At 39.0% G+C, this 26,325-nt stretch overlaps 1 protein-coding gene across 16 annotated transcripts in view; it reads right to left on the bottom strand.

Annotated features, from left to right (window-relative positions):
• Window positions 1–26,325, bottom strand: part of Prp40 (pre-mRNA processing factor 40) — a 214,917-nt gene that overhangs the window by 23,191 nt on the left and 165,401 nt on the right. The window contains exon 22 of one of the 16 annotated variants that reach the window (XM_071678369.1): window positions 23,900–24,058. The exons of the other annotated variants lie outside the window; for them this stretch is intronic. Coding sequence (XP_071534470.1) covers window positions 24,040–24,058 — 19 coding nt within the window. The 3' untranslated portion in view covers window positions 23,900–24,039. Of the gene's footprint in view, window positions 1–23,899; window positions 24,059–26,325 lie in introns of those variants that run through there. 16 annotated transcript variants of the gene reach the window in all.

Genomic DNA, 26,325 nt, shown 5'->3' with positions numbered 1-26,325 from the left:
TTACCAAATCATTTTCCCTAACCCTCTCACTTTGCACACCACTTCGACCAAAACACCCTATATCTGCCACTCTATCATCAAACACATTCAACAAACCTTCAAAATACTCACTCCATCTCCTTCTCACATCACCACTACTTGTTATAACCTCCCCATTTGCGCCCTTCACTGAAGTTCCCATTTGCTCCCTTGTCTTACACACTTTATTTACCTCCTTCCAGAACATCTTTTTATTCTCCCTAAAATTTAATGATACTCTCTCACCCCAACTCTCATTTGCCCTCTTTTTCACCTCTTGCACCTTTCTCTTGACCTCCTGTCTCTTTCTTTTATACATCTCCCACTCAATTGCATTTTTTCCCTGCAAAAATCGTCCAAAGTATCTTTGTTAATTTCATGTTATGGGCTATGATTATCTTATCTCCACTTTCTGAAGAAATGTTCACTGCTGACACTATCAACAACCTTAAAAAGTGAAAGGCTGTGATCAGGTCACCCCTAACTCTTCTTTCAGCAATTCTGTAACAAACATAACTGAACTCTCTTACTTCAGGCACCATCTGCACTGCCCTCCTCCAAACATTTTCTCTAAGTTCTTTGTGCTTCATTAAATGTTAAGACCCAACCTGAGAAGCACACTCTAGTTTTGGTCTTATATAGGATGTAAACAGCTTCCTGAATATTTCCTTATCCAACTACTTCAGTGCTCTTCTGATATCTGCCAGCTGAGATTCTATTTCGTTTAATGAACACTGGCATCAGGTTGGTGATGATGTCCGCTCTAAAGTCACTATCTCAAGCAAAATCCTGCTGTGTATTCCATACTAGATAACTGGCATATTGAGGCCTTCTTTAGCTGTGTTCCATCCTCATTATTATACATTCCCTCAAGTTGAATTTCAACAACCATGTGTTACACTAACTTTAGTTTGTCTAGGTCTCCTTGTTGGTTGAAGCAATCCTCTTTGCTTTTCACTTCCCTCATGATATTGGCATCATCTACAAACATTCAGAACTAAGCCAAATACTTCGTTTAAGTCATTTCATGTATCATGAAAAGCAATGGTCTCAGAACAGACCTTTGATGACCTCAGCCCATGTAGAGATTGGTACCCTGTGATACATCCTTTGTTCTTGTCCAATTAGATATTCTTGTTTCCATCAAAATAGTCTCCCTTTATTCCTGCCTGAAGATCCAGCTTCTTTACCTGTCTCCTATGACATCTTAAACATTTCATGCAGTGTATCAATGTATCTGCAAACACCTTCAGCACATATAGAGAACTTTTATGGGTAAAGATCATATGGTACTCAATTCATGTCTTCTTTAGACATTTCTATACTTTCTAAGACCTCCTCTCTATTGGTGCTGGGGTGACAGTGTCTTCCACAGTGAAAACATTTCTGCAATTCTCCTTTAGTTCCTCACATATCCTTATGCCATCCTCTATCAATCTTCCTTCTGAATCCCTTACCCTGCTTGGATGCTCTTTAAGAGACAATTTGCTTCTCATACATTACAGGTAAAGTTTTGGATTATCCCCTGCCTCGTTCACAATATTCTTTGCAAATCTTCTCTTTTTATCCTTTCTCATTCCATTCTAACCATTTCTTGCTCTTTTACACATTATAAATGTTGAGTGGCCAGAGTGTTTCCTATATCTTCATAGAGCACTGCAAAGATTCTTCACTTTGGGATATCTTTTACTGAACTGCTCCTCCCTTTCTCTATCTACCCTCTGTATTTGAGGCCAAAGGTATGCAGTTTCTACTTCTTCATTGTCAATTTCAATTAACCTTCTACCACAATGACCTGGTTTCTGGCTACTTAACTCCATTTCCCAGTTTGTTACCAAAGAAACTGCTGCACTAGGCATTGTTTGCATGATTACATTTCTTCTTTGGTCTCATTTCTACTGTTTTACCATCTTCACTTACAAATAATCAAACCAAAGCATTACACAATTACATTTTCCAATTAGTATATTGTTATAATACTCTCAATCATGTGCAAAAGTAAGATCGATGTGTATCAGTCCCTCTCATCCTAGTTTGTTTACTATCACGCTGGTATAGTAATGTTTCCTATGTACAATGGAAGAACTTGAATCTACATGAAAATCCCAACTCCTCCAGTCTATAACTTTATGAATGAAATTCCCCAAATTTAGCACTTTACCATCTCTAAGATGTGCTTGTTTTACTGCTTTATGCACCATCCAGGCTGCTCCTTCATTGTTAGCATCATATATCAATTTTTGGTCCATTAAAATTCTTTGGTGAATCATGGATTATCAATATCACTGTGCCCTTCTTTCCTACAATTACCTTTCCCATCATATACTGTTTAAGCGGACCATCTTCCAGTAGTTCCTGAAACTTAAGGCTGCCTCTTATCAACAGGGATAATTCCTTTCTTTGTCTTCTCCTTCCCTCCCTTTTACCATGTATCCCCTTGGAGAAAATGAATGACTTCTTATCTCTTATAAGTACTGTCCCCAGAACTCCAACAATATCTGGTACATTTTCCCCATTAAAATCCTTAAATTCCAGATCTCTACCACATACTACTAGTACCTCTGTTTTGTATACATTATTTTCAGTCTGACATTTCCTTCACTTAAAATTCATTAGCCCTATGTGCACTGGTAGAAATATTCCATTCTCCTGTCTCATTTGATGTCTCCCAGTTTTTGCCTTTTGATTGTGTTCTTTGCTTCCTTCTCTCTTGATTCAGCAACTCCCCCTGCTTACTTCTCATGCTAACATTTCCACTCTAACATCCACTTTTTTCCTTTTTCACCTCATTCCAGTACAATGTCTTATTTTACCTAAACTTTTCATTCATATTTCTTCCAAAATCTTCATGAACTCTCTTTTTGCTTTCCTATATCAGCTTCTGAACATTCTGATTGCACATCTTATATTCTTTCCTCCTCCTTTGCCAAACTTCCATAGTACACTCCTTTTACAACTGGTACATTCCTTTTGGGCAATCTTCCATAAGCAATTTCCTTCTATTCCACAGCATTTCTAATCTCTTCCATCCACCATGCATTGCCCTCTTTATTCCTATGTCTCATGACCTAACCAACTACTAATTCTACAATCTTTAACAGTCTTCCTCTAAATATTTCATCCATCTTATTCACATATGAATGCATCCCTACATTTACTGTACTTCCATCTAAATTTTGGGTTACCTTCCACGAGTTTCATAATCCTCCTTGCATTCCTTCTGATTCATGTTCTGGCTTGCCAACACTTTTACATCTCCATTCTTCCTTACACCATACCTCCACTTCTCCTAGATCCACACCCCCAACTAGAACTGCAAAATAGTCCAAGTATCCAAAGAATCATCTCATGTCTCTAGCATCTAGCACAGCCTTTCTCAACCTTTATCTTCTGCCACATACTCAATCAAACCCTTCTGTTCTTTCCTACCAACATCTCTATGAATCATCTTGTGCTAAAAAAATTGTGTCTGCAAGAAATAAAACCTTCTCAGCACAGACATCCACAAGATAACTTCCATTCTCATTTACTCCAGGCTCTTCCCATTTACCAAGTGTCTCACCAATTTCATCACATCCTATCTATGCATTCAAAATCACCCATTACAACCACTCCTCTCTCACTCAAATGTATCCCGAAACACTTCATTTCCTCCTTTCCTTGCACTTTTCATATTCATGGATGCATATATACATATTCCCATGCACATTTCACAATTTTAATTCTTCCTGTCACCCACACAATTCTTGATCCATTCCATCTATGCCCTGACACCTTCCCAAACTCTCAGTGATAGCACAATTGCATATCCTCTGCCTCTACCCTGATAATTTTCATGCATTTCCTTCCATACCACTCCTCCAACGCCCTCTCATGCCCTTCCATAACTTGCATTTATTATTTCCATTTTCACTCCATTCATCCGACCAAAGTATATGGGTTTTCTCATTTACCAGCACATTCAAACTACAACTATTCAATTTCTCCACAAGCTTCCTCCTTTTATTATCTTTAGTCATCCCATTCACATTCAGAGCCATCACTATCAATCACTCATCCCTTTTGCTCCCTGGCATAAATGGTAGACTCCAGTGCCACACTTTAGCCTTTTGTGCCTCAGTTTTTGATTGCCATCCTCCATATTTATGACTATCTCTGTTATCTCCTTTGTACCAACAAGCACTGAACCTGTATGTTCTGTACATTTTGATCTGTGCATCTGCAGGATCCAAATATCCCTGACTGTTCTGTCTCCACAGTCCATATGTGAAATCCCATTCAAGTAGACTGATTGAGAAGAAAATAGTCCATTAGAAGCCATTTCTATTACATAACAAATGTTTCCCAAAGGCATTCGAAATTCATATTCTTATATGTGCATTGTAAACTTACCTTGCTTGAACGATGATTATATATGTTGTAGGTCACTCCCTTGAGGCAAGGCTGTAAGCGTTCAGGACATAATAAAAACTATTCTAAGTCAGACAGAAATAGCTCCTGGGGCGTACCTAGAGTCATCTGAATCACCCAGTCAGAAACAGAGTATACATGAGGTGCAAGCTCTCTCCCCACACTCAAAACACTTTATCATTTTCAGCTTTTCAACTATGCTGAGGTGGTTCCTTGACATCTTAGCATGTGAACCAATCATAGCACTTTTATGTTATAATGTAATACATATGGACAGGCCTTTGAACCATTAAAAAACACTGCTTTTGCATGAGAACACAGACAACAAGTTTGTTCAAATCCTGTCTAAGTGCACACTTATCTTCCTGGCTAACACCATCCAACCTTGGTCTTATTTCATCTTGAAATTTCTACTCAAATAACTTTGTTAGTATAAGGGTACAACAAACAGTACTGTAACATCAAAGTTATGAAAAACTGTGTATATGTACAAGGAGAATGTTAAATGTGAATGAAATAAGAACAAAATGCATCAATGTGATGCACAGCTTCCTGGCCTGAGGTTATGCACCCTGGACTGAGTCTGGGAATAGACAGACTATTCCATTAAATTCCAAACTCAGTCTGATGGGTCCTTCTCTTTATAAAATCAAATCTGCAATCAAATGGACTTGCTGGGAATTTTTCCTTACATCCCAAAATAAGTCCAATGGGATCCAACAGATCCACCAGAAGCCAGATTCTGATGCGGTGAAATCTGCTAGAATGTTTTTTCTTTCTTTTTAAGTTAAGATGGCACAGGCAGCTGAGGCCCTAATCAAGGCCATACCATTAACAAAACACACACACACACACATATAATTCTTTTTCATACATATTCGCCATTCCCGCATTTGCGAGGTAGCGTAGAGAACAGAGGACTGAGCCTTAAAGGGAAAATCCTCACTTAGCCCTGCTCTATTCCATTTTTTCTTTGAGAAAACTAAAAGACAGGAGCGAAGGATCTCCAACCCCCACTGGGAGCCTTGAATAATGTGTGGAACTCAAGAACATTATCTCCGAAAGGAAAAATGGGTATGTTTGAAGGAATAGTGGTTCCAACAATGTTGTATGGCTGCGAGGCGTGGGCTATGGATAGAGTTGTGCGCAGGAGGGTGGATGTGCTGGAAATGAGATGTTTGAGGACAATATGTGGTGTGAGGTGGTTTGATCGAGTAAGTAATGTAAGGGTAAGAGAGATGTGTGGAAATAAAAAGAGCGTGGTTGAGAGAGCAGAAGAGGGTGTTTTGAAATGGTTTGGTCACATGGAGAGAATGAGTGAGGAAAGATTGACCAAGAGGATATATGTGTCGGAGGTGGAGGGAACGAGGAGAAGTGGGAGACCAAATTGGAGGTGGAAAGATGGAGTGAAAAATATTTTGAGTGATCGGGGTCTGAACATGCAGGAGGGTGAAAGGCGGGCAAGGAATAGAGTGAATTGGATCGATGTTGTACACCGGGGTCGACATGCTGTCAATGGATTGAATCAGGGCATGTGAAGCGTCTGGGATAAACCATGGAAAGTTCTGTGGGGCCTGGATGTGGAAAGGGAGCTGTGGTTTCGGGCATTATTGCATGACAGCTAGAAACTGAGTGTGAACAAATGTGGCCTTTGTTGTCTTTCCCTAGCGCTACCTCACACACTTGAGGGGGGAGGGGGATGTTATTCAATGTGTGGCGAGGTGGCAATGGGAATGAAAGAAGGCAGACAGTGTGAATTGTGTGTATGTGTATATATGTATGTGTCTTTGTGTGTATATATATGTGTACATTGAGATGTATGGGTATGTATATTTGCGTATGTGGACATGAATATATATACATGTGTATGGGGGTGGGTTGGGCCATTTCTTTCGTCTGTTTCCTTGCGCTACCTCGCAAACGCGGGAGACAGCAAAAAAAAAAAAAAAAATTATATATATATATATATATATATATATATATATATATATATATATATATATATATATATATATCTTTCTTTTCTTTTAAACTATTCGCCATTACCCGCATTAGCGAGGTAGCATTAAGAACAGAGGACTGGGCCTTTGTGGAATATCCTCACCTGGCCCCCCTCTGTTCCTTCTTTTGGAAAATTAAAAAAAAAAAACGAGAGGGGAGGATTTCCAGCTTCCCGCCCCCTCCCCTTTTAGTCGCCTTCTACGACACGCAGGGAATACGTGGGAAGTATTCTTAATCCCCTATCCCCAGGGATAATATATATATATATATATATATATATATATATATATATATATATATATATATATATATATATATATATATATTTGCTTTGTCGCTGTCTCCCGCGTTTGCGAGGCAGTGCAAGGAAACAGACGAAAGAAATGGCCCAACCCACCCTCATACACATGTATATACATACGTCCACACACGCAAATATACATACCTACACAGCTTTCCATGGTTTACCCCAGACACTTCACATGCCTTGATTCAATCCACTGACAGCACGTCAACCCCGGTATACCACATCGATCCAATTCACTCTATTCCTTGCCCTCCTTTCACCCTCCTGCATGTTCAGGCCCCAATCACACAAAATCTTTTTCACTCCATCTTTCCACCTCCAATTTGGTCTCCCACTTCTCGTTCCCTCCACCTCCGACACATATATCCTCTTGGTCAATCTTTCCTCACTCATTCTCTCCATGTGCCCAAACCATTTCAAAACACCCTCTTCTGCTCTCTCAACCATGCTCTTTTTATTTCCACACATCTCTCTTACCCTTACATTACTTACTCGATCAAACCACCTCACACCACACATTGTCCTCAAACATCTCATTTCCAGCACATCCATCCTCCTGCGCACAACTCTATCCATAGCCCACGCCTCACAACCATACAACATTGTTGGAACCACTATTCCTTCAAACATACCCATTTTTGCTTTCCGAGATAATGTTCTCGACTTCCATACGTTCTTCAAGGCTCCCAGAATTTTTGCCCCCTCCCCCACCCTATGATTCACTTCCGCTTCCATGGTTCCATCCGCTGCTAGATCCACTCCCAGATATCTAAAACATTTTACTTCCTCTAGTTTCTCTCTATTCAAACTTACCTCCCAATTGACTTGACCCTCAACCCTACTGTAACTAATTACCTTGCTCTTATTCACATTTACTCTTAACTTTCTTCTTTCACACACTTTACCAAACTCAGTCACCAGCTTCTGCAGTTTCTCACATGAATCAGCCACCAGTGCTGTATCATCAGCGAACAACAACTGACTCACTTCCCAAGCTCTCTCATCCACAACAGACTTCATACTTGCCCCTCTTTCCAAAACTCTTGCATTCACCTCCCTAACAACCCCATCCATAAACAAATTAAACAACCATGGAGACATCACACACCCCTGCCGCAAACCTACATTCACTGAGAACCAATCACTTTCCTCTCTTCCTACATGTACACATGCCTTACAACCTCGATAAAAACTTTTCACTGCTTCTAACAACTTGCCTCCCACACCATATATTCTTAATACCTTCCACAGAGCATCTCTTTCAACTCTATCATATGCCTTCTCCAGATCCATAAATCCTACATACAAATCCATTTGCTTTTCTAAGTATTTCTCACATACATTCTTCAAAGCAAACACCTGATCCACACATCCTCTACCACTTCTGAAACCACACTGCTCTTCCCCAATCTGATGCTCTGTACATGCCTTCACCCTCTCAATCAATACCCTCCCATATAATTTACCAGGAATACTCAACAAACATACGTATACGTATGTAAGTAGGAGAGATGGCCAGGGAGCGTTACTGGATTACGTGTTAATAGACAGGCGCACGAAAGAGAGACTTTTGGATGTTAATGTGCTGAGAGGTGCAACTGTGGAGACTAAGGTGAAGATTTGTATGGGTTTTCAGAAAAGAAGAGTGAATGTTGGGGTGAAGAGGGTGGTGAGAGTAAGTGAGCTTGGGAAGGAGACTTGTGTGAGGAAGTACCAGGAGAGACTGAGTACAGAATGGAAAAAGGTGAGAACAATGGAAGTAAGGGGAGTGGGGGAGGAATGGGATGTATTTAGGGAATCAGTGATGGATTGCGCAAAAGATGCTTGTGGCATGAGAAGAGTGGGAGGTGGGTTGATTAGAAAGGGTAGTGAGTGGTGGGATGAAGAAGTAAGGTTATTAGTGAAAGAGAAGAGAGAGGCATTTGGACGATTTTTGCAGGGAAAAAATGCAACTGAGTGGGAGATGTATAAAAGAAAGAGACAGGAGGTCAAGAGAAAGGTGCAAGAGGTGAAAAAGAGGGCAAATGAGAGTTGGGGTGAGTGAGTATCATTAAATTTTAGGGAGAATAAAAAGATGTTCTGGAAGGAGGTAAATAAAGTGCGTAAGACAAAGGAGCAAATGGGAACTTCAGTGAAGGGCGCAAATGGGGAGGTGATAACAAGTAGTGGTGATGTGAGAAAGAGATGGAGTGAGTATTTTGAAGGTTTGTTGAATGTGTTTGATGATAGAGTGGCAGATATAGGGTGTTTTGGTCGAGGTGGTGTGCAAAGTGAGAGGGTTAGGGAAAATGATTTGGTAAACAGAGAAGAGGTAGTAAAAGCTTTGCGGAAGATGAAAGCCGGCAAGGCAGCAGGTTTGGATGGTATTGCAGTGGAATTTATTAAAAAAGGGGGTGACTGTATTATCAACTGGTTGGTAAGGTAATTTAATGTATGTATGACTCATGGTGAGGTGCCTGAGGATTGGCGGAATGTGTGCAAAGTGCCATTGTACAAAGGCAAAGGGGATAAGAGTGAGTGCTCAAATTTCAGAGGTATATATATATATATATATATATATATATATATATATATATATATATATATATATATATACATATATATATATATATATATATATATATTTTTTTTTTTTTATACTTTGTCGCTGTCTCCCGCATTTGCGAGGTAGCGCAAGGAAGGCATGTACAGAGCATCAGATTGGGGAAGAGCAGTGTGGTTTCAGAAGTGGTAGAGGATGTGTGGTTCAGGTGTTTGCTTTGAAGAATGTATGTGAGAAATACTTAGAAAAGCAAATGGATTTGTGTATATATATATATATATATATATATATATATATATATATATATATATATATATATTTTTTTTTTTTCTTTGCTTTGTCGCTGTCTCCCACGTTTGCGAGGTAGCGCAAGGAAACAGACGAAAGAAATGGCCCAACCCACCCCCATACACATGTATATACATACGTCCACACACGCAAATATACATTCCTACACAGCTTTCCATGGTTTACCACAGGCGCTTCACATGCCCTGATTCAATCCACTGACAGCACGTCAACCCCGGTATACCACATCGATCCAATTCACTCTATTCCTTGCTCTCCTTTCACCCTCCTGCATGTTCAGGCCCCGATCACTCAAAATCTTTTTCACTCCATCTTTCCACCTCCAATTTGGTCTCCCACTTCTCCTCGTTCCCTCCACCTCCGACACATATATCCTCTTGGTCAATCTTTCCTCACTCATTCTCTCCATGTGCCCAAACCATTTCAAAACACCCTCTTCTGCTCTCTCAACCACGCTCTTTTTATTTCCACACATCTCTCTTACCCTTACGTTACTCACTCGATCAAACCACCTCACACCACACATTGTCCTCAAACATCTCATTTCCAGCACATCCATCCTCCTGCGCACAACTCTATCCATAGCCCACGCCTCGCAACCATACAACATTGTTGGAACCACTGTTCCTTCAAACATACCCATTTTTGCTTGCGGAGGTAATATTCTCGACTTCTACACATTCTTCAACGCTCCCAGAACCTTCGCCCTCTCCCCATCCTATCATTCACTTCTGCTTCTATGGTTCCATCCACTGCCAAATCCACTCCCAGATATCTAAAACACTTCAATTCTTCCAGTTTTTCTCCATTCAAACTTACCTCCCAAATGACTTGTCCCTCAACCCTACTGTACCTAATAACCTTGCTCTTACTCACATTTACTCTCAGCTTTCTTCTCTCACACACTTTACCAAATTCATTCACCAGCTTCTGCAGTTTCTCACACGAATCAACCATCAGCGCTGTATCATCAGCGAACAACAACTAACTCACTTTCTAAGCTCTCTCATCCCCAACAGACTGCATACTTGCCCCTCTTTCCAAAACTCTTGCATTCACCTCCCTAACAACCCCATCCATAAACAAATTAAACAACCAAGGAGACATCACACACCCCTGCCGCAAACCAACATTCACTGAGAACCAATCACTTTCCTCTCTTCCTACACATACACATGCCTTACATCTTCGAAAAAACTTTTCACTGCTTCTAACAACTTGCCTCCCACACCATATATTCTTAATATATATATATATATATATTTTCTTTTTTTTTTTTAATCCCTGGGGATAGGGGAGAAAGAATACTTCCCACATTTTCCCTGCATGTTGTAGAAGGCGACTAAAAGGGGAGGGAGCGGGTGGCTGGAAATGCTCCGCTCGTTTTTTTTTTTCATTTTCCAAAAGAAGGAACAGAGAAGGGGGCCAGGTGAGGATATTCCCTCAAAGGCCCAGTCCTCTGTTCTTTACAACACCTTGCTAATGCGGGAAATGGCGAATAGTATGAAAGAAAAAAGATATATTTTTTTATCATTTTCTATTACATTTTGTTGCTGTCTCCCACGTTAGCAAGGTAGCGCAAGGAAACAGATGAAAGAATGGCCCAACCATACACATATATATATATATATATACATAAACGCCCACACACGCACATATACATACCTATACATTGCAACATATACATACATATACATACACAGACATATACATATATACACATGTACATATTCATACTTGCTGCCTTCATCCATTCCCGTCCCCATCCTGCCACGCATGAAATGGCACCCCCCTCCCCCTCGCTTGCGTGCGAGGTAGTGCTAGGAAAAAACAACAAAGGCCACATTTGTTCACACTCAGTCTCTAGCTGTCATGTGTAATGCACCGAAACCAAAGCTCCCTTTCCACATCTAGGCCCCACAAAGCTTTCCATGGTTTACCCCAGACGCTTCACACACACAAACGCATGCACAGAAACACACACACACACACACACACACACACACACACACACGACACACACACATATTTTTCTTTTTTTTTTCAAACTATTCGCCATTTCCCGCATTAGCGAGGTATCTTTAAGAACAGAGGACTGGGCCTTTGAGGGAATACCCTCACCTAGCCCAATTCTCTGTTCCTTCTTTTGGAAAATTAAAAAAAAAAACGTGAGGGGAGGATTTCCAGCCCCCTGCTCCCTAAACACACACACACACACACACACACACACACACACACATATATATATATATATATATATATATATATATATATATATATATATATGGAGCGGGTGGCTGGAAATCCTCCCCTCTCGTTTTTTTTTAATTTTTTTTTAATTGTTATTACTCGGAGGTAATAACAAGTAGTGGTGATGTAAGAAGGAGATGGGGTGAGTATTTTGAAAGTTTCTTGAATGTGTTTGATAATACAGTGGCAGATATAGGGTGTTTTGGTAGAGGTGGTGTGCAAAGTGAGAGGGTTAGGGAGAATGATTTGGTAAACAGAGAAGAGGCAGTAAAAGCTTTGCGGAGCATGAAAGCTGGCAAGGCAGTGGGTTTGGATGGTATTGCAGTGGAATCTATTAAAAAAGGGGGTGACTGTATTGTTGACTGGTTGGTAAGGTTATTTAATGTATGTATGCCTCATGGTGAGGTGCCTGAGGACTGGAGGAATGCTTGCATAGTGCCATTGTGCAAAGGCAAAGGGGATAAACATGAGTGTTCAGATTACAGAGGTATAAGTTTGTTGAGTATTCCTGGAAAATCATTAGGGAGGGTATTGATTGGGAGGGTGAAGGCATGTACAGAGCATGAGATTGGGGAAGAGCAGTGTGGTTTCAGAAGTGGTAGAGGATGTGTGGATCAGGTATTTGCTTTGAAGAATGTATGTCAGCCAAATGGATTTGTATGTAGCATTTATGGATCTGGAAAAGGCATATGAGAGAGCTGATAAAGATGCTCTGTGGAAGGTATTAAGAGTGTATGGTGTGGGAGGCAAGTTGCTAGAAGCAGTGAAAAGTTTTTATCGAGGATGTAAGGCATGTGTACAAGTAGGAAGAGAGGAAAGTGATTGGTTCCCAGTAAAAGATGGTTTGCGGCAGGGGTGCGTGATGTCTCCATGGTTGTTTAATTTGTTTATGGATGGGGTGGTTAGGGAGGTGAATGCAAGAGTTTTGGAGAGAGGGGCAAGTATGCAGTCTGCTGTGGATGAGAGGGCTTGGGAAGTGAGTCAGTTGTTCGCTGATGATACAGCGCTGGTGGCTGATTTGAGTGAGAAACTGCAGAAGCTGGTGACTGAGTTTGGTAAAGTCTGTGAGAGAAGAAAGCTGAGAGTAATGTGAATAAGAGCAAAGTTATTAGGTACAGTAGGGTTGAGGGTCAAGTCAATTGGGAGGTAAGTTTGAATGGAGAAAAACTGGAGGAAGTGAAGTGTTTCAGATATCTGGGAGTGGATTTAACAGCAGATGGAACTATGGGAGTGGAAGTGAGTCACAGGGTGGGGGAGGGGGCAAAAGTTCTGGGAGTGTTGAAGAATGTGTGGAAGGCGAGAACATTATCTCGGAAAGCAAAAATGGGTAAGTTTGAAGGAATAGTGGTTTCAACAATGTCATATGGTTGTGAGGCGTGGGCTAGAGATAGGGTTGTGCAGAGGAGGGTGCATGTGTTGGAAATGAGATGTTTGAGGACAACATGTGGTGTGAAGTGATTTGATCATGTAAAGAAAGGGTAAGAGAGGTGTGTGGTAATAAAAAGAGTGTTGTTGAGAGAGCAGAAGAGGGTGTATTGAAATGGTTTGGTTACATGGAGAGAATGAGTGAGGACAGATTGACAAAGAGGATATATGTGTCAGAGGTAGAGGAAACAAGGAGATATGGGAGACCAAATTGGAGGTGGAAGGATGGAGTGAAAAAGATTTTGAACGATCAGGGCCTGAACACGCAGGAGGGTGAAAGGCGTGCAAGGAATAGAGTGAACTGGAATGGTGTGGTATACCGGGGTCGACGGGCATGTGAAGCATCTGGGGTAAACCATGGAAAGTTTTGTGGGCCTGGATGTGGAAAGGGAGCTGTGGTTTTGGTGCATTACACATGACAGATAGAGACTGTGTGTGAACGAATGTGGCCTGTGTTGTCATTTCCTATCGCTACCTTGCGCACTTGCAGGGGTAGGGGGGTGCTATTTCATGTGTGGTGGGATGGTGGCAGGAATGGATGAAGGCAGCAAGTATGAATATGTACACGTGTATATATGTATATGTCTGTGTATGTATATGTATGTATACAATGAAATGTATAGGTATGTATATGTGTGTGTAAGGGCATGTATGTATATATATGTGTATGTGGGTGGGTTGGGTCATTCTTTTGTCTGTTGCCTTGTGCTAATTCACTAACGCGGGAGACAGCGACAAAGCATAATGAATATAAAATATATATCTTTCCTTTACTTATATTTCTGCTGAATCCTCTGAACTGAAGTGCCCTGTGCTTATGCCCTTTGACTTTTTCAAATCCCTAATTTCTACCCCCAACTGATGGCAAACTGCTTTCCACTTCTATCTGATGGCAAACTACTTTCCATGTTCATTGATCTGATTCCTCAATTTTTCCATCTTCTCCTTCAAATCTGTTAACCTCTGATCCTGATTCTCAGTAATTTCTAATAAATTCTCCAACCCTGTGATTTGTTGACTTATGATTTCTTTTTTTCTTGTCCAAGTCTTCTTCCTCTGGATCTTGCCACAACCAACTGTAAATATCTTTCTGTCTGAATCTAATAAAACAGAGAGAGTACCTACTAATGAGTACCTACAAAGAGATATAGTCATAAAAGCATGGCTAGTACAAAGAGCTCACCACAGTGAGAGACAGAGTTTCTACCTACCTATGATAAGATTTAGTCAGAATGGTAGGGCTTGCACAAATCACTCATCACACTTTTTGCTTGATGTATATGACTTCTCAGCTGCCACCTACATTACACAATTATTGAATCTTTTTCATCTCGGACAGATTCCAACCATATGTCAAACATTCATTTCTGTTTCTGGAGCTGGTTAATTCATGTTTCTTATTTCTCCTGGCAGAACAATGAATATTCATTCTAACTTTGTGGCTGGACTGTCATATATTACTGTATGATTTATTTTTGCTTTTTCCCTGTTAAAAAGCTTTCAGGATTGATGCATTTTCTTTTATACCTTCAATTTGTTGCCACGTGTAGATCATCAAATATCTTCATCTTTTATGGTTATAAGGTTCCAATTCTTTCATCTTTTTGTGGTAGTCCATATGTTCCATCTGCTCAATTTGCTTGAAAAGTGCTTCTGAATTCTAATATGTTTATTTCTAACTGTTCCAGAGGTGACCATAAAACACAGCAGTATTCATTTCTGGCTGTGTCATCACCTATTTCTACTGTTAAGGGAAGATTTATAATTATGGGGCCTCATCTCTTGAACATTCTCTAACAAACAATTTATGTTTTGTATGCTGTCTCCAGTAACCGCAGAAGTACTTCCTCCCACCAATTTTAACAAGTTTCATGCATAATTTCTTATGATGTGGTGACCACACTTGAAAAGCATATTCTAGTTTTGGTCTTATGTACAATGTGAACATGTTCCTTAACCATGAATTTGAATGCTATTTCAGTATTTCCTAACAATGTCTCCTTAACTGTTTTCTTAAGGTGAGACTCTGGTGACAGGTTGGGGACAATGTTGACTCCCCAGTCTTTCTCAAGTACAGATTCCTGCAGCATATTGCAGTCTTCTTTCAATGTGACCCATCCTCATTACTTTACATTTACTCAAGTTGAACTTCATCACCCATGTATCAGAACAACTTTGCCAAGGTCTCCTTACAAAGAGAAGCTATCCTCCATGAAAATCACTTCTCATAACTTTTGCATCATCTGCAAACATTTTCAAGTAGGAGTCTATACCCTCAGGCAAGGCATTTACATAGATCAAGAAGAGCAATTGACTCAGAAACGAACCCTGTGGTGCTCTGCTGGTGACCTCGAACCTTTATGAGATGGCTCCTTTGTCCCCCTCTATCCAACAAAGGAGTTTCTCCCTAATCCTGCTCAGTGATCCAACTTTTTAATCAGCCTCCCATGCAGTACATCATCAAATGCTTTTTGACTTAGCCCAGCCTGAATTTTCTAACTATTCAATATTTCTTTGCCTTGGCTTATAGCTCCCCATTTGCAAGGTTCATGCAATGGTAAAGGTATTAAGTTGTTCCCCCCAATCTTCTAACAGTCTGTTGTGTTGCTGATCCAGAAAGGAGGAGAGTAAATGTGAATGCATTTAGCATACATGAGGGATAGGTTGGTTGGGGTGCGAGTTTGCATGGAGAAATATTGGAAAAAGTGAAGTGTTTTACATACTTGGGAATGGACTTGCCCGCAAATGGAACCATGAAAGCATATACAAGTCACAGAGTGGGTGAGGGGGAAAAGGTTCTAGGAACTCTGATAAATGTGTGGAATGAAAGATTATTATGTGCGAGGGCAAAAATGGACATGTTTGAGGGTATAGTAGTCACAACATTACCAGATGGATGAGAGGCATGGGCAATAGATAAGACTGTGCAGAGAAGGATTGGGTGCACTGAAAATGAAATGTTTGATGACAATATGTGGTGTGAGGTGGTTCGATCGAGTACGTAATGAAAGAGTAAGATGTGTGGTTATAAAATGAGTGTGAAAGAGAGCTAAAGAGGGTGTGCTGAAATGGTTTGGACATATAGAGAAAATGAGTGAGGAAAGGTTGACAAAGGATATATGTATCAGAAAAGGAGGGAACAGGGAGACTAAATTGAAGATGGAAGGATGAAGTGAAAAATATTTTGAGTGATCAAGGCCTGAACATGCAGGTGAGTGAAAGGCATGCATAGGATAGAGTGTATTGGGACGATGTGGTATACAGGGGTTGATGCGCTGTCATTGGACTGAACCAGGGCATGTGAAGCATTCAAAGTAAATCATGGAAAGGTCTGTGAGCCCTGGTTGTGGAGAGGGAGCTGTGGTTTTGGTGCATTACACATGACAGCTAGAGAATGGACGTCAGTGAATGCAGCCTTTTTTCATCTCTTCCTGGCAATACCTTGCTAACTAAAGAAACAGTATTCAAGTACGAAAATTTTTTTTCTTTACTGAACTTAGCAACGCTCCACATCCAATTTGAATTCTGTGGCCTTCATACCCGCAAACAATATACATAATGAGGCTTTCATTCACTGTGCTTCATCCTCACTATAGTATATTTACTTGGGCTCAAGTTCGTTAACCATGTATCAGACCAACTTTTGAGCATGTTTAAGTCCACTTGTAGGTTGATGCAGTCCTCTTCCCTTTTAATTTCCCTCATGACCTTGGCATTATATGTAAACATATTCAAGGAGTCTGATCTATCAGGCAAGTCATTATATAGACCAAGAAGAGAAGTAATACATGAACAGACCTTTTGAGGATGCCACTGTTAACCTCAGCCCATTTTGAGGTTTCCCAGACATGCATCCTTTCCTTTCCACCAAGATAATCATCTGTCCATTGAAGTAGTCTCCCCATTATTCCTGCCTGAAGATCCCACTTCTTTATCAGTCTCCTGATTGGTACACTGTGAAATGTTTTCTGGCATTCCACATGCAGAAATCCATCCAGCCTTCTCTTGTCTAAAATGACTCTCACTCTCACAAAGTCTGGGACGTTTATTACACACTATCTTTCCTTGAAACCATGCTGCCTCTCACTTAAGCAGTTCTTCCTTTACAAGTGGTCATTATTAAGTTTCTGATTATCTTTTCCAGTATTTGATGTACAGACCAAGCTCTTCATATAGACTGTCTGTAGCTCAGCACATCCTTGCAGTTTTCTTTCTAAGAGATAGGTAAGAAGTCTGCCCTCTTCCATTAACTAGATGCTCTTCGTTTCTCCATTAACATCTTTAAAAATGTTTCAAGTGGAGTGCCAAGTGTATCAGCACACATTTTCAGCAAATATGGAGAAATTCCATAAAGACTGTAAGCCTTATGTAAGTCATGGCCTTTTACTATTCTGTCTTTTCAAGATATTTCAATGTTTTCCAAATTTTCTCCCTATTCCATCTTGCTAGGGTTAAAGCTATAATATCTTGTACTATAAAACATTTCTGAACTTGTCATTCTGTTCCTTGCATATCTTAATATCAGCCTCGCAATCCCTCAGCCTTATTAGCTACTCTTTCATTGACAATTTACTCCTGATGAATTTGTGGAAAAGACTTTGAGTGTATTCTGCCTTGAGGACAAAGAGAACTTCTAATACTCAAGACAACGTAAAAAAATCAAATCAGGACACTGCAAAATAATCTCATGATATCTGGATAATATGGAAGACATGCAGCAGCTTCTGAGATCCATTTAATGATCTAATTAAAGAAATGATAGAAAGAATTTCAAAGAACTTTATCAAAGCATCACAAAGTAATGAAGAACCTCACCAACCACATCCAGGACAGTAAAAAAAAGCCTTATCAACAGTATCACCATCACTAAGTGTAACCAACCCTTAGAGCAGTATCATAGATATTAACAGAAACAAATACCCCACCAACAGCATCATACACACTAAAGGTAACAAGGACACTAAGAAATATAATAATCTGAACAGTCATGATCTTGAAAAGAATAACTAAAAAGTTTAAATCCCTAAAAAAAAAACTTACCACTTTATCAACAAAATATGGAGCAGAGATGCTTGATTTTGCATAACCTGAACAAGGTTCTTTATGCGAGACAAAACAATCTTTGAAACTAAATTCAATTCGGTACATTTTCCCATTTCTATACTTGACTCACACAGTTAGAGCCTTGCTGAGTAGTTTCAGGCCTATTTTGCTTCAATGTCAGGGGTATGTACATAATGCAAGATTCTCAAAAATAATAACTGTATTTGTGGTATAACTGTGAGACTAAAGCTTCATGCTTGAAAAAAATATCATTTGTCTCTTCTTATAGGTGGCTGCTCCTTTGAGATGACACACACATAACTGAATAAACTGAATACTGGATATCATGCTCTACATGCAGCAAACCAAATCAATCCTCAGTAGTAACAAAAGAAAACTTCTAAAGGCCAAGTGGTGTCTGCCTAGGGCAGAACAAATCACCATCCAGATGGTACATACCATACTGAGTAGAGTGGCGTCTGCCTAGGGCAGAACAAACCACCATCCAGACATTACATACCATACTGTGTTGAGTCAAATATCACTTGCACTGGCAATTTTTTGGTTACCCAGCTGACTCTGACTCATCTCTATTTCTATGCATCAAATGAAGTTGGAATAGGTAGTACTCATCCTGGAACATGTTCCAAATGGTACAAAAGGGTAAGTGCGGCCAGTGAACGCATATAATGACCACAGGATCGGCCCTATTCAGTTATGTGAAACTCACAGGTAACTAAGAGTTTAAAGCTTTAATGATGTGGAAGATGCACCTCACTGAAATAACTACTGATTCGAAAATACCATTAGTTTGAAGTATAAATCTTGAACATGCTGCCATACTCCATGGAGAAAGGTGCCACCTGTGGAATCTCCACCAAACATTGCTGTTTTTACTCCACAATGTCTGATAAGTACCCCTAAAACAGGCAGTGATTAGAAAATGCCTTGGCTTAAATTAATCAAGAAGCCAGTTGACTTCAGCTACATGTCCCTTAGCTGAGGCACTAAACGCTGTTCTTGGCTAAAATGTGCTCCTTTGAGGTGATATGAGCTAATGTTAAAATTCTCCACTGTGTTGAGGTCAACTTGCTTGTTCCTCAACACAATGAACAAAGTTCAATTCCATGCCAACGGAAGAATTAAGCATGGAAAAAGCTTTGACACAAGTACTGACGTCTTAAGGACTGCAGTCTCCAAATTCTCCAAATATTCTTAATAATAAAAAAATCAAGGTAATAGGGTGAAACGGACCAATGGACAACACAGGATTGATGTTCATCTTCCACTGCATGCAAATTACCTATTTGTATTGTATGGGGAGGGAGTTTTACACTTGTTGAACCCCATCTTTTGAACATTCTCTACCAACATACAGCTTCTTAAATTCATGTATGCTGTCTGATATACTGACTGTGTGTAATAAAACATGCCAGGGCAAAGGCAGTCCATCATCTGCTAGACAGTGTGAGGTGAGAGGAGCTACAGTGATTTGTTGGGTGACCCTGATGATGCTTGGCAGGGTCTAGCTAATTTGGAAGATAGAATTGCTGATTCAAAGTGTGTGATGATGGAAACGCAGTACTTGATTACATAGAAAACCCTTCATGAAATACTTAGTAAACAGAGTTCTGGGCAGGTTCTGAGTACCAGAGTTCCTGGCTCACCATAAAGCCTAAAAAACCATACCATCAGAGGAGTAAAATTTCATATATTCAAAGTATCTTATCTTTTATGCTACAATTTAAATCTCTTCTGACTCTCACAACTCGACATTTCAAACTGTATCCCCTTCAGAGATACTTAGAGGTGTCTTTTAGGTCTTAAAAAACTTGATCACAGTTACCTCTCTGCAATTTCAGTTTTCAAAGAAAGGAGAGTTATAATCATAAACATCAACTGTCTAATTTCTGTCAGGTATTTGCAAACAATACTACAGCCTAATCCATTACAATATTTTGAAGAACAGCAAGTGAGTTTTCAGCCAGAGTACCTTATATCAATTCATCCATTTCATGATGTGGTAGAGCTCGATTTCAAAACAGAGATCAGAAAGCACGCTCATATCCTTAGTAAAAATTTCAGGGGCGCATGGTAGGAAGCTGATACACTTCATAAGACAAAAAAAATGATAATTAGATATCATTCGAAGGCTGAGAAGCATACAATTTCTTTAACGTTACTATTTTTTACATTGGTGAATAGCTAGTCTTGAAAGATGAGAATTTAAAGCAGAAAGTGATATAAACAATTTGTCGCAAATACAGTTTGAAAAAAGTCAGTCCTTGATACTTTAACTTAAAGGGAACAAGGCATTGTCTTAGAAACTAAATAAACAATCACTTAGTATCATTCTAAGTGCACTTCCTGTGCATACACACACTACTTAAGGGTAAATACAGTGGCTGCCATTTATGGAAAAAATTTATTCTATGTATTTTTAAAATACAATCAATTAACATTGTATGTACAAGGGCAGAATGAAATGATAGTGCAAATTCATTAGATTAATACATTAAAAATGTATACACAAGTGTACACACAGAGGGATCATAATGTATCCATTATCCCCCACAGGACATTGATGTACACTGTTTTGCCCTGTGAAAATATCAAAACAACCGGCATATGAACTAATGATGCAGAGTGGTAAACTGGAGGCAAGTCTTACATGCAAGAATCACTGAGGAGCCTTGGTTTGCCAAGAAATAAGTTTTAATTACACAATCTAAGCTTCTACTCATCCTGAATACTTAATGCATACTTGATCTTACCAATCACTCGTGAAATCACGTCCCTGGCCAATCCCTTATCACTGTCCCCATGCGAGGCAAGACTGTAACTCATTTGCTTGAAAACGTACAGAAACATCCCCTACTTTTTCAAGGTATGCAAATTCCAGGTAGTGACTAATCTTGATCTACGACATCAGTAAAACCCAACATTGTAAACTTCAAGGAAGGGAGGATTATGCCACAATACATTTAAGATTCACTAAGGGATGTCCTGTAAAACTGAAAGTTCCAATAAAATCTAGTTCATATGAATTTAGCTCTATTCAAAGTGATCCATGGTTAAATATTTCATATATTATTCAATTATGAATTAAAACAAAATGAAAGACAAAGTACCACAACCTCATCACCATGAGAGATTGTCAGAAGCATAAGGAATTTTTCATTGACAATAAGAATATTCTTTCTACCAGATGTAAAATATTCTTGCTAGCCCAATACTCACTCAATACTCACTAGAGACATAAATGATATAGATGAAAACTCCACTATTATCAATGTTTCATTCTGAATATTAGCAAATATCATGTTGCCACAACCACTCCCCACAATTCACGTCTGATCCATCAACCACTGCCAACGATATGCTAATGGAAACTATAGCATATATATATATATATATATATATATATATATATATATATATATATATATATATATATATTTTTTTTCATACTATTCGCCATTTCCCGCATTAGCGAGGTAGTGCTAAGAACAGAGGACTGGGCCTTTGAGGGAATATCCTCACCTGGCCCCCTTCTCTGTTCCTTCTTTTGGAAAAAAAAAAAAAATATATATATATATATATATATATATATATATATTTTTTTTCTTATTTTATTATACTTTGTCGCTGTCTCCCGCGTTTGCGAGGTAGCGCAAGGAAACAGACGAAAGAAATGGCCCAACCCACCCCCATACACATGTATATACATACGTCCACACACGCAAATATACATACCTACACAGCTTTCCATGGTTTACCCTAGACGCTTCACATGCCTTGATTCAATCCACTGACAGCACGTCAACCCCGGTATACCACATCGCTCCAATTCACTCTATTCCTTGCCCTCCTTTCACCCTCCTGCATGTTCAGGCCCCGATCACACAAAATCTTTTTCACTCCATCTTTCCACCTCCAATTTGGTCTCCCTCTTCTCCTCGTTCCCTCCACCTCCGACACATATATCCTCTTGGTCAATCTTTCCTCACTCATTCTCTCCATGTGACCAAACCATTTCAAAACACCCTCTTCTGCTCTCTCAACCACGCTCTTTTTATTTCCACACATCTCTCTTACCCTTACGTTACTTACTCGATCAAACCACCTCACACCACACATTGTCCTCAAACATCTCATTTCCAGCACATCCATCCTCCTGCGCACAACTCTATCCATAGTCCACGCTTCGCAACCATACAACATTGTTGGAACCACTATTCCTTCAAACATACCCATTTTTGCTTTCCAAGATAGTGTTCTCGACTTCCAAACATTCTTCAAGGCTCCCAGAATTTTCGCCCCCTCCCCCACCCTATGATTCACTTCCACTTCCATGGTTCCATATATATATATATATATATATATATATATATATATATATATACACAAGCTTTTCTCAGTTTTAAAGTGATTCTCAAAAAGCTGACATACACACTCACTGTGAGTTATAGTAAAATGCGGAATAAAAACCATACCCTCACAAGTAACGAAGGATCAACTGAAATATTACCAAACTTGAATGTAGTGGCTATAGCTCACTACCAAACTTTGAAAGAACATTAGGGGAATTTTTCTTGTTTATTTCTATTTACAAAAAAATCATATATTTTTTCTTTGTTTTACGAGTAAATACATTTTAGTTGAATTTCATTTAATGAAATGAAAAAACTGCCCCATGCAACACACGAGTAAATCCTCTTTTATTTTTTTTCAAAATGTGTGACCTAGCCATGGCAAGTCCCACATAAGAGACTGAGATATGAGGTTGGTTCAAATGATACAATACCTTTGTGTTTCTCAGAGCATCTTATGGTTACATGTTGAAAGAAAAAATATTGATATACTTGATTTACTATGTAATATAAATATTGCAATGACTATACATGTGTATGTATCATTTGCAATACAGTATACATATCAATTTTGCTTTTTAACCTCTAATAAATGTTGAGTTCGGTAATGAAAAACAAAACAGCAGACATCATACCCATCGTTAGAAAATCACAAATTTATCATTAAAAACAATGGACTAGATAAATTTTAGGTTCAATTTATCGGTCATTTGAGACAGTGCATCAGCAGTGTTGTCCTGAGGGGGTTAATGGTCAAAGGGTGGCTACGGTAGCATATACATCTAAAATTTACAAAATATTTCAATTTTATGTTAAAACATTATAAAAGGAGTGTCACTAGCTTCACAAACACAAAAAAGTGATGATGGCACCACTGTACCAGGTCAACAGGGTTATAATGGATTAACCAGTCATCCAGAGTTACCCCATACCAAGCGTACAATCTAACATTTACCATCCTCTTTGGTATGCCATTCTTCAATACAATTTCTTGTCCTATTAAGCGCTATGCTCTGAGATATGTATCTCTCTGAAACGCTTTTTTCCTTCAATAGCAACAGTCTTATTCTGATGCCTATGAAAAAATATATCATTAACTTTGCAACTCACTAAACGAAATTAGCAAATCAATAAGATATCAATACATTAGCAGTTAGAAAGAGATGACAATAACAAAGCTGCCACACGGGCAGACTCTGATTTCCTCTCTAAAGATACCACATGACATCATGCTGCCAGGCAGAAGGGTTGGAGTCATGTGTGTGTGTTAAGACCTGGTGTTGTTAGATCTTGGTTATCACTTCTCCATGAAGACGTCCAAAAGGAAGACCACACCATGTGGTACAGCCCACCAACCGTTATCAGCTTTTGGCTTTTCTCCTGCTTGGAAGAAACCAAGGACAAGTAACTAGCCCTACATACACTGAATAGCGCAACAGAAATCCAAATGAATACTTAAAAAACGTAGCTTTGAAGAAGCTGATGATGACTAAGATCTGTTTTCTGCATTTAGGGTAACTGTTTATCGAATTACCTGCTTACGGAACAAAGTAAGAATAACTTAATTTTGATGCAATATACAAAATGAAGCAGGAATTGAAATGTCTAGCAAAACACACAATCCTAATATTCTAAACTCGAATGACCCAGACCCTCTCAAGGCAACCTGGTATAAAAATATTAATCTATTTCATACACTAGGTCTTTTCTTGATATATTCCTTAATTTCCCTGGAAACTGAGATTCATATACAAGACCTTCTTTGACCAGTCAATTCACTTCCAAGTTACTATTTCCACAACCCTATCAAGATCCTAAAGACTGTTATCATGACAAGAGGAGCTATTTCATATACATATCCATTCCCAATCACAATGATAACCACAAGCAATTCAATAAAAGAATAACTCTAGTGACATGCAACTAATGCCACAAAGAATTAACCCTATCAGACCAGAGGTCTTCTTTTCATGATGATTTGATATCAAAATTCTTCAAATATATTATGCTTTATTAAATCTCAAAAATAAGCCAAGGACTGGCGTGATGGCTGGATAACTGTGTGATGACAAGATTTCATCTTTCTGATCCTAAGCTCCTCCCATTTCCTGATGTAGATAAAGGGAATGCCAATGAAGTAAATATGATGGGAAGGGGCCGGGCAGGAACAATGGTGCATCTCCCCTCTTCCTCTTATATGGGAACCGTATAAGACAATTGTGCTTTGGCATTTTTTGCCATACTTTATGACAGTCATTCTTGCTGCAAAACTTAATACTTCATTTCTTTTCTGTCAACTCAAGTAAGTATTACATATAATGTTAACTACACTAATAATCACCCTCGAGGTAAGAATTTGGGTAGGCGCTTTCCATGTCATTGGTCAGGTGTGAGTTTTAACACTACTGACATGTCCTTTAAAGCAAAAGACTTCCTGATCTTACATCTCAACCTATGCTGGTGTAAGTCCGGAATGATTATGTCCTACTTAAATGCACCAGGATTCTTGAATTCCTGTAATCTTAGAGAATAATATGCTAAGAAAAAATAATGTCTTATTTATCACTTAGCAATCTGTTGTGCTGGCCATTTACAGCTACAAAGGTGAGATATAGGCAAAATTCCCTCCACAAAGCAGTCTTTGCATTGATTTTTACTGCACTTCCCTTCTCCTGTAGATCATCCATCTCTCACCCTGTCTTTCCATTTCATTAGTTTAAATGTAGAATAGATATGTTTCTTAAGAGAAGCATGTTCTTGCTACAATCCCATTGTCCCTTTTTTCCTGATGCATTTCGTCAACATTCCCTTGAACACTTACTTACACAGATATACAAAGTATGCAATATGCATGCATACATACATACACATGCAAGTCCATAACCCCACATACATAAGGATGCATGTACTAAAAACAATATCTCTAGAAAACCTACAGTATTACATCAAAAAACTACAGTAACAGGGGCGTAACACCACAGAGGACAGAAAACACCAACATTGTGAGAAAGGGCAACAATATGAGCAATGTTTGAGATCTGTGAGAGTGAAGCAATGGAATGAAGTTAACAGGTGTACTCCAAAGAAACAAAAACCCTTAGAGACAGAAAAATAATAACACGAAGATGTATGTGTATGTACAAAGCTTAACTGCTGTGAACTCTTAAATGAAGGTTAAGTATTTATATAAATACATAAAGGATAATAATAATTTCTTTTTCATACATGATCACCTCTTCCCACATTAGTGAGCTAGCACCAGGAAACAGATGGTGAAAGGCAGTCACTCACATACACAAACACAAACCTATATACATACATATACATATATAAACATATATCAATATATATATATATATATATATATATATATATATATATATATATATATATATATATATATATATATATATATATACAACACTGAACACCCCATGTATACCAATTATTCCCTCAACTGCCACATTACTCACCTTTGCATTCAAATCACCCAACACTATAACCCGGTCTCGTGCATCAAAACCACTAACACACTCATTCAGCTGCTCCCAAAACACTTGCCTCTCATGATCTTTCTTCTCATGCCCAGGTGCATATGCACCAATAATCACCCATCTCTCTCCATCAACTTTCAGTTTTACCCATAT

The sequence above is a fragment of the Panulirus ornatus genome, chromosome 27, assembly GCF_036320965.1.
Source record: "Panulirus ornatus isolate Po-2019 chromosome 27, ASM3632096v1, whole genome shotgun sequence".
Lineage (NCBI taxonomy): Eukaryota > Metazoa > Arthropoda > Malacostraca > Decapoda > Palinuridae > Panulirus > Panulirus ornatus.
This window is presented reverse-complemented; position numbering and strand designations above follow the sequence as displayed.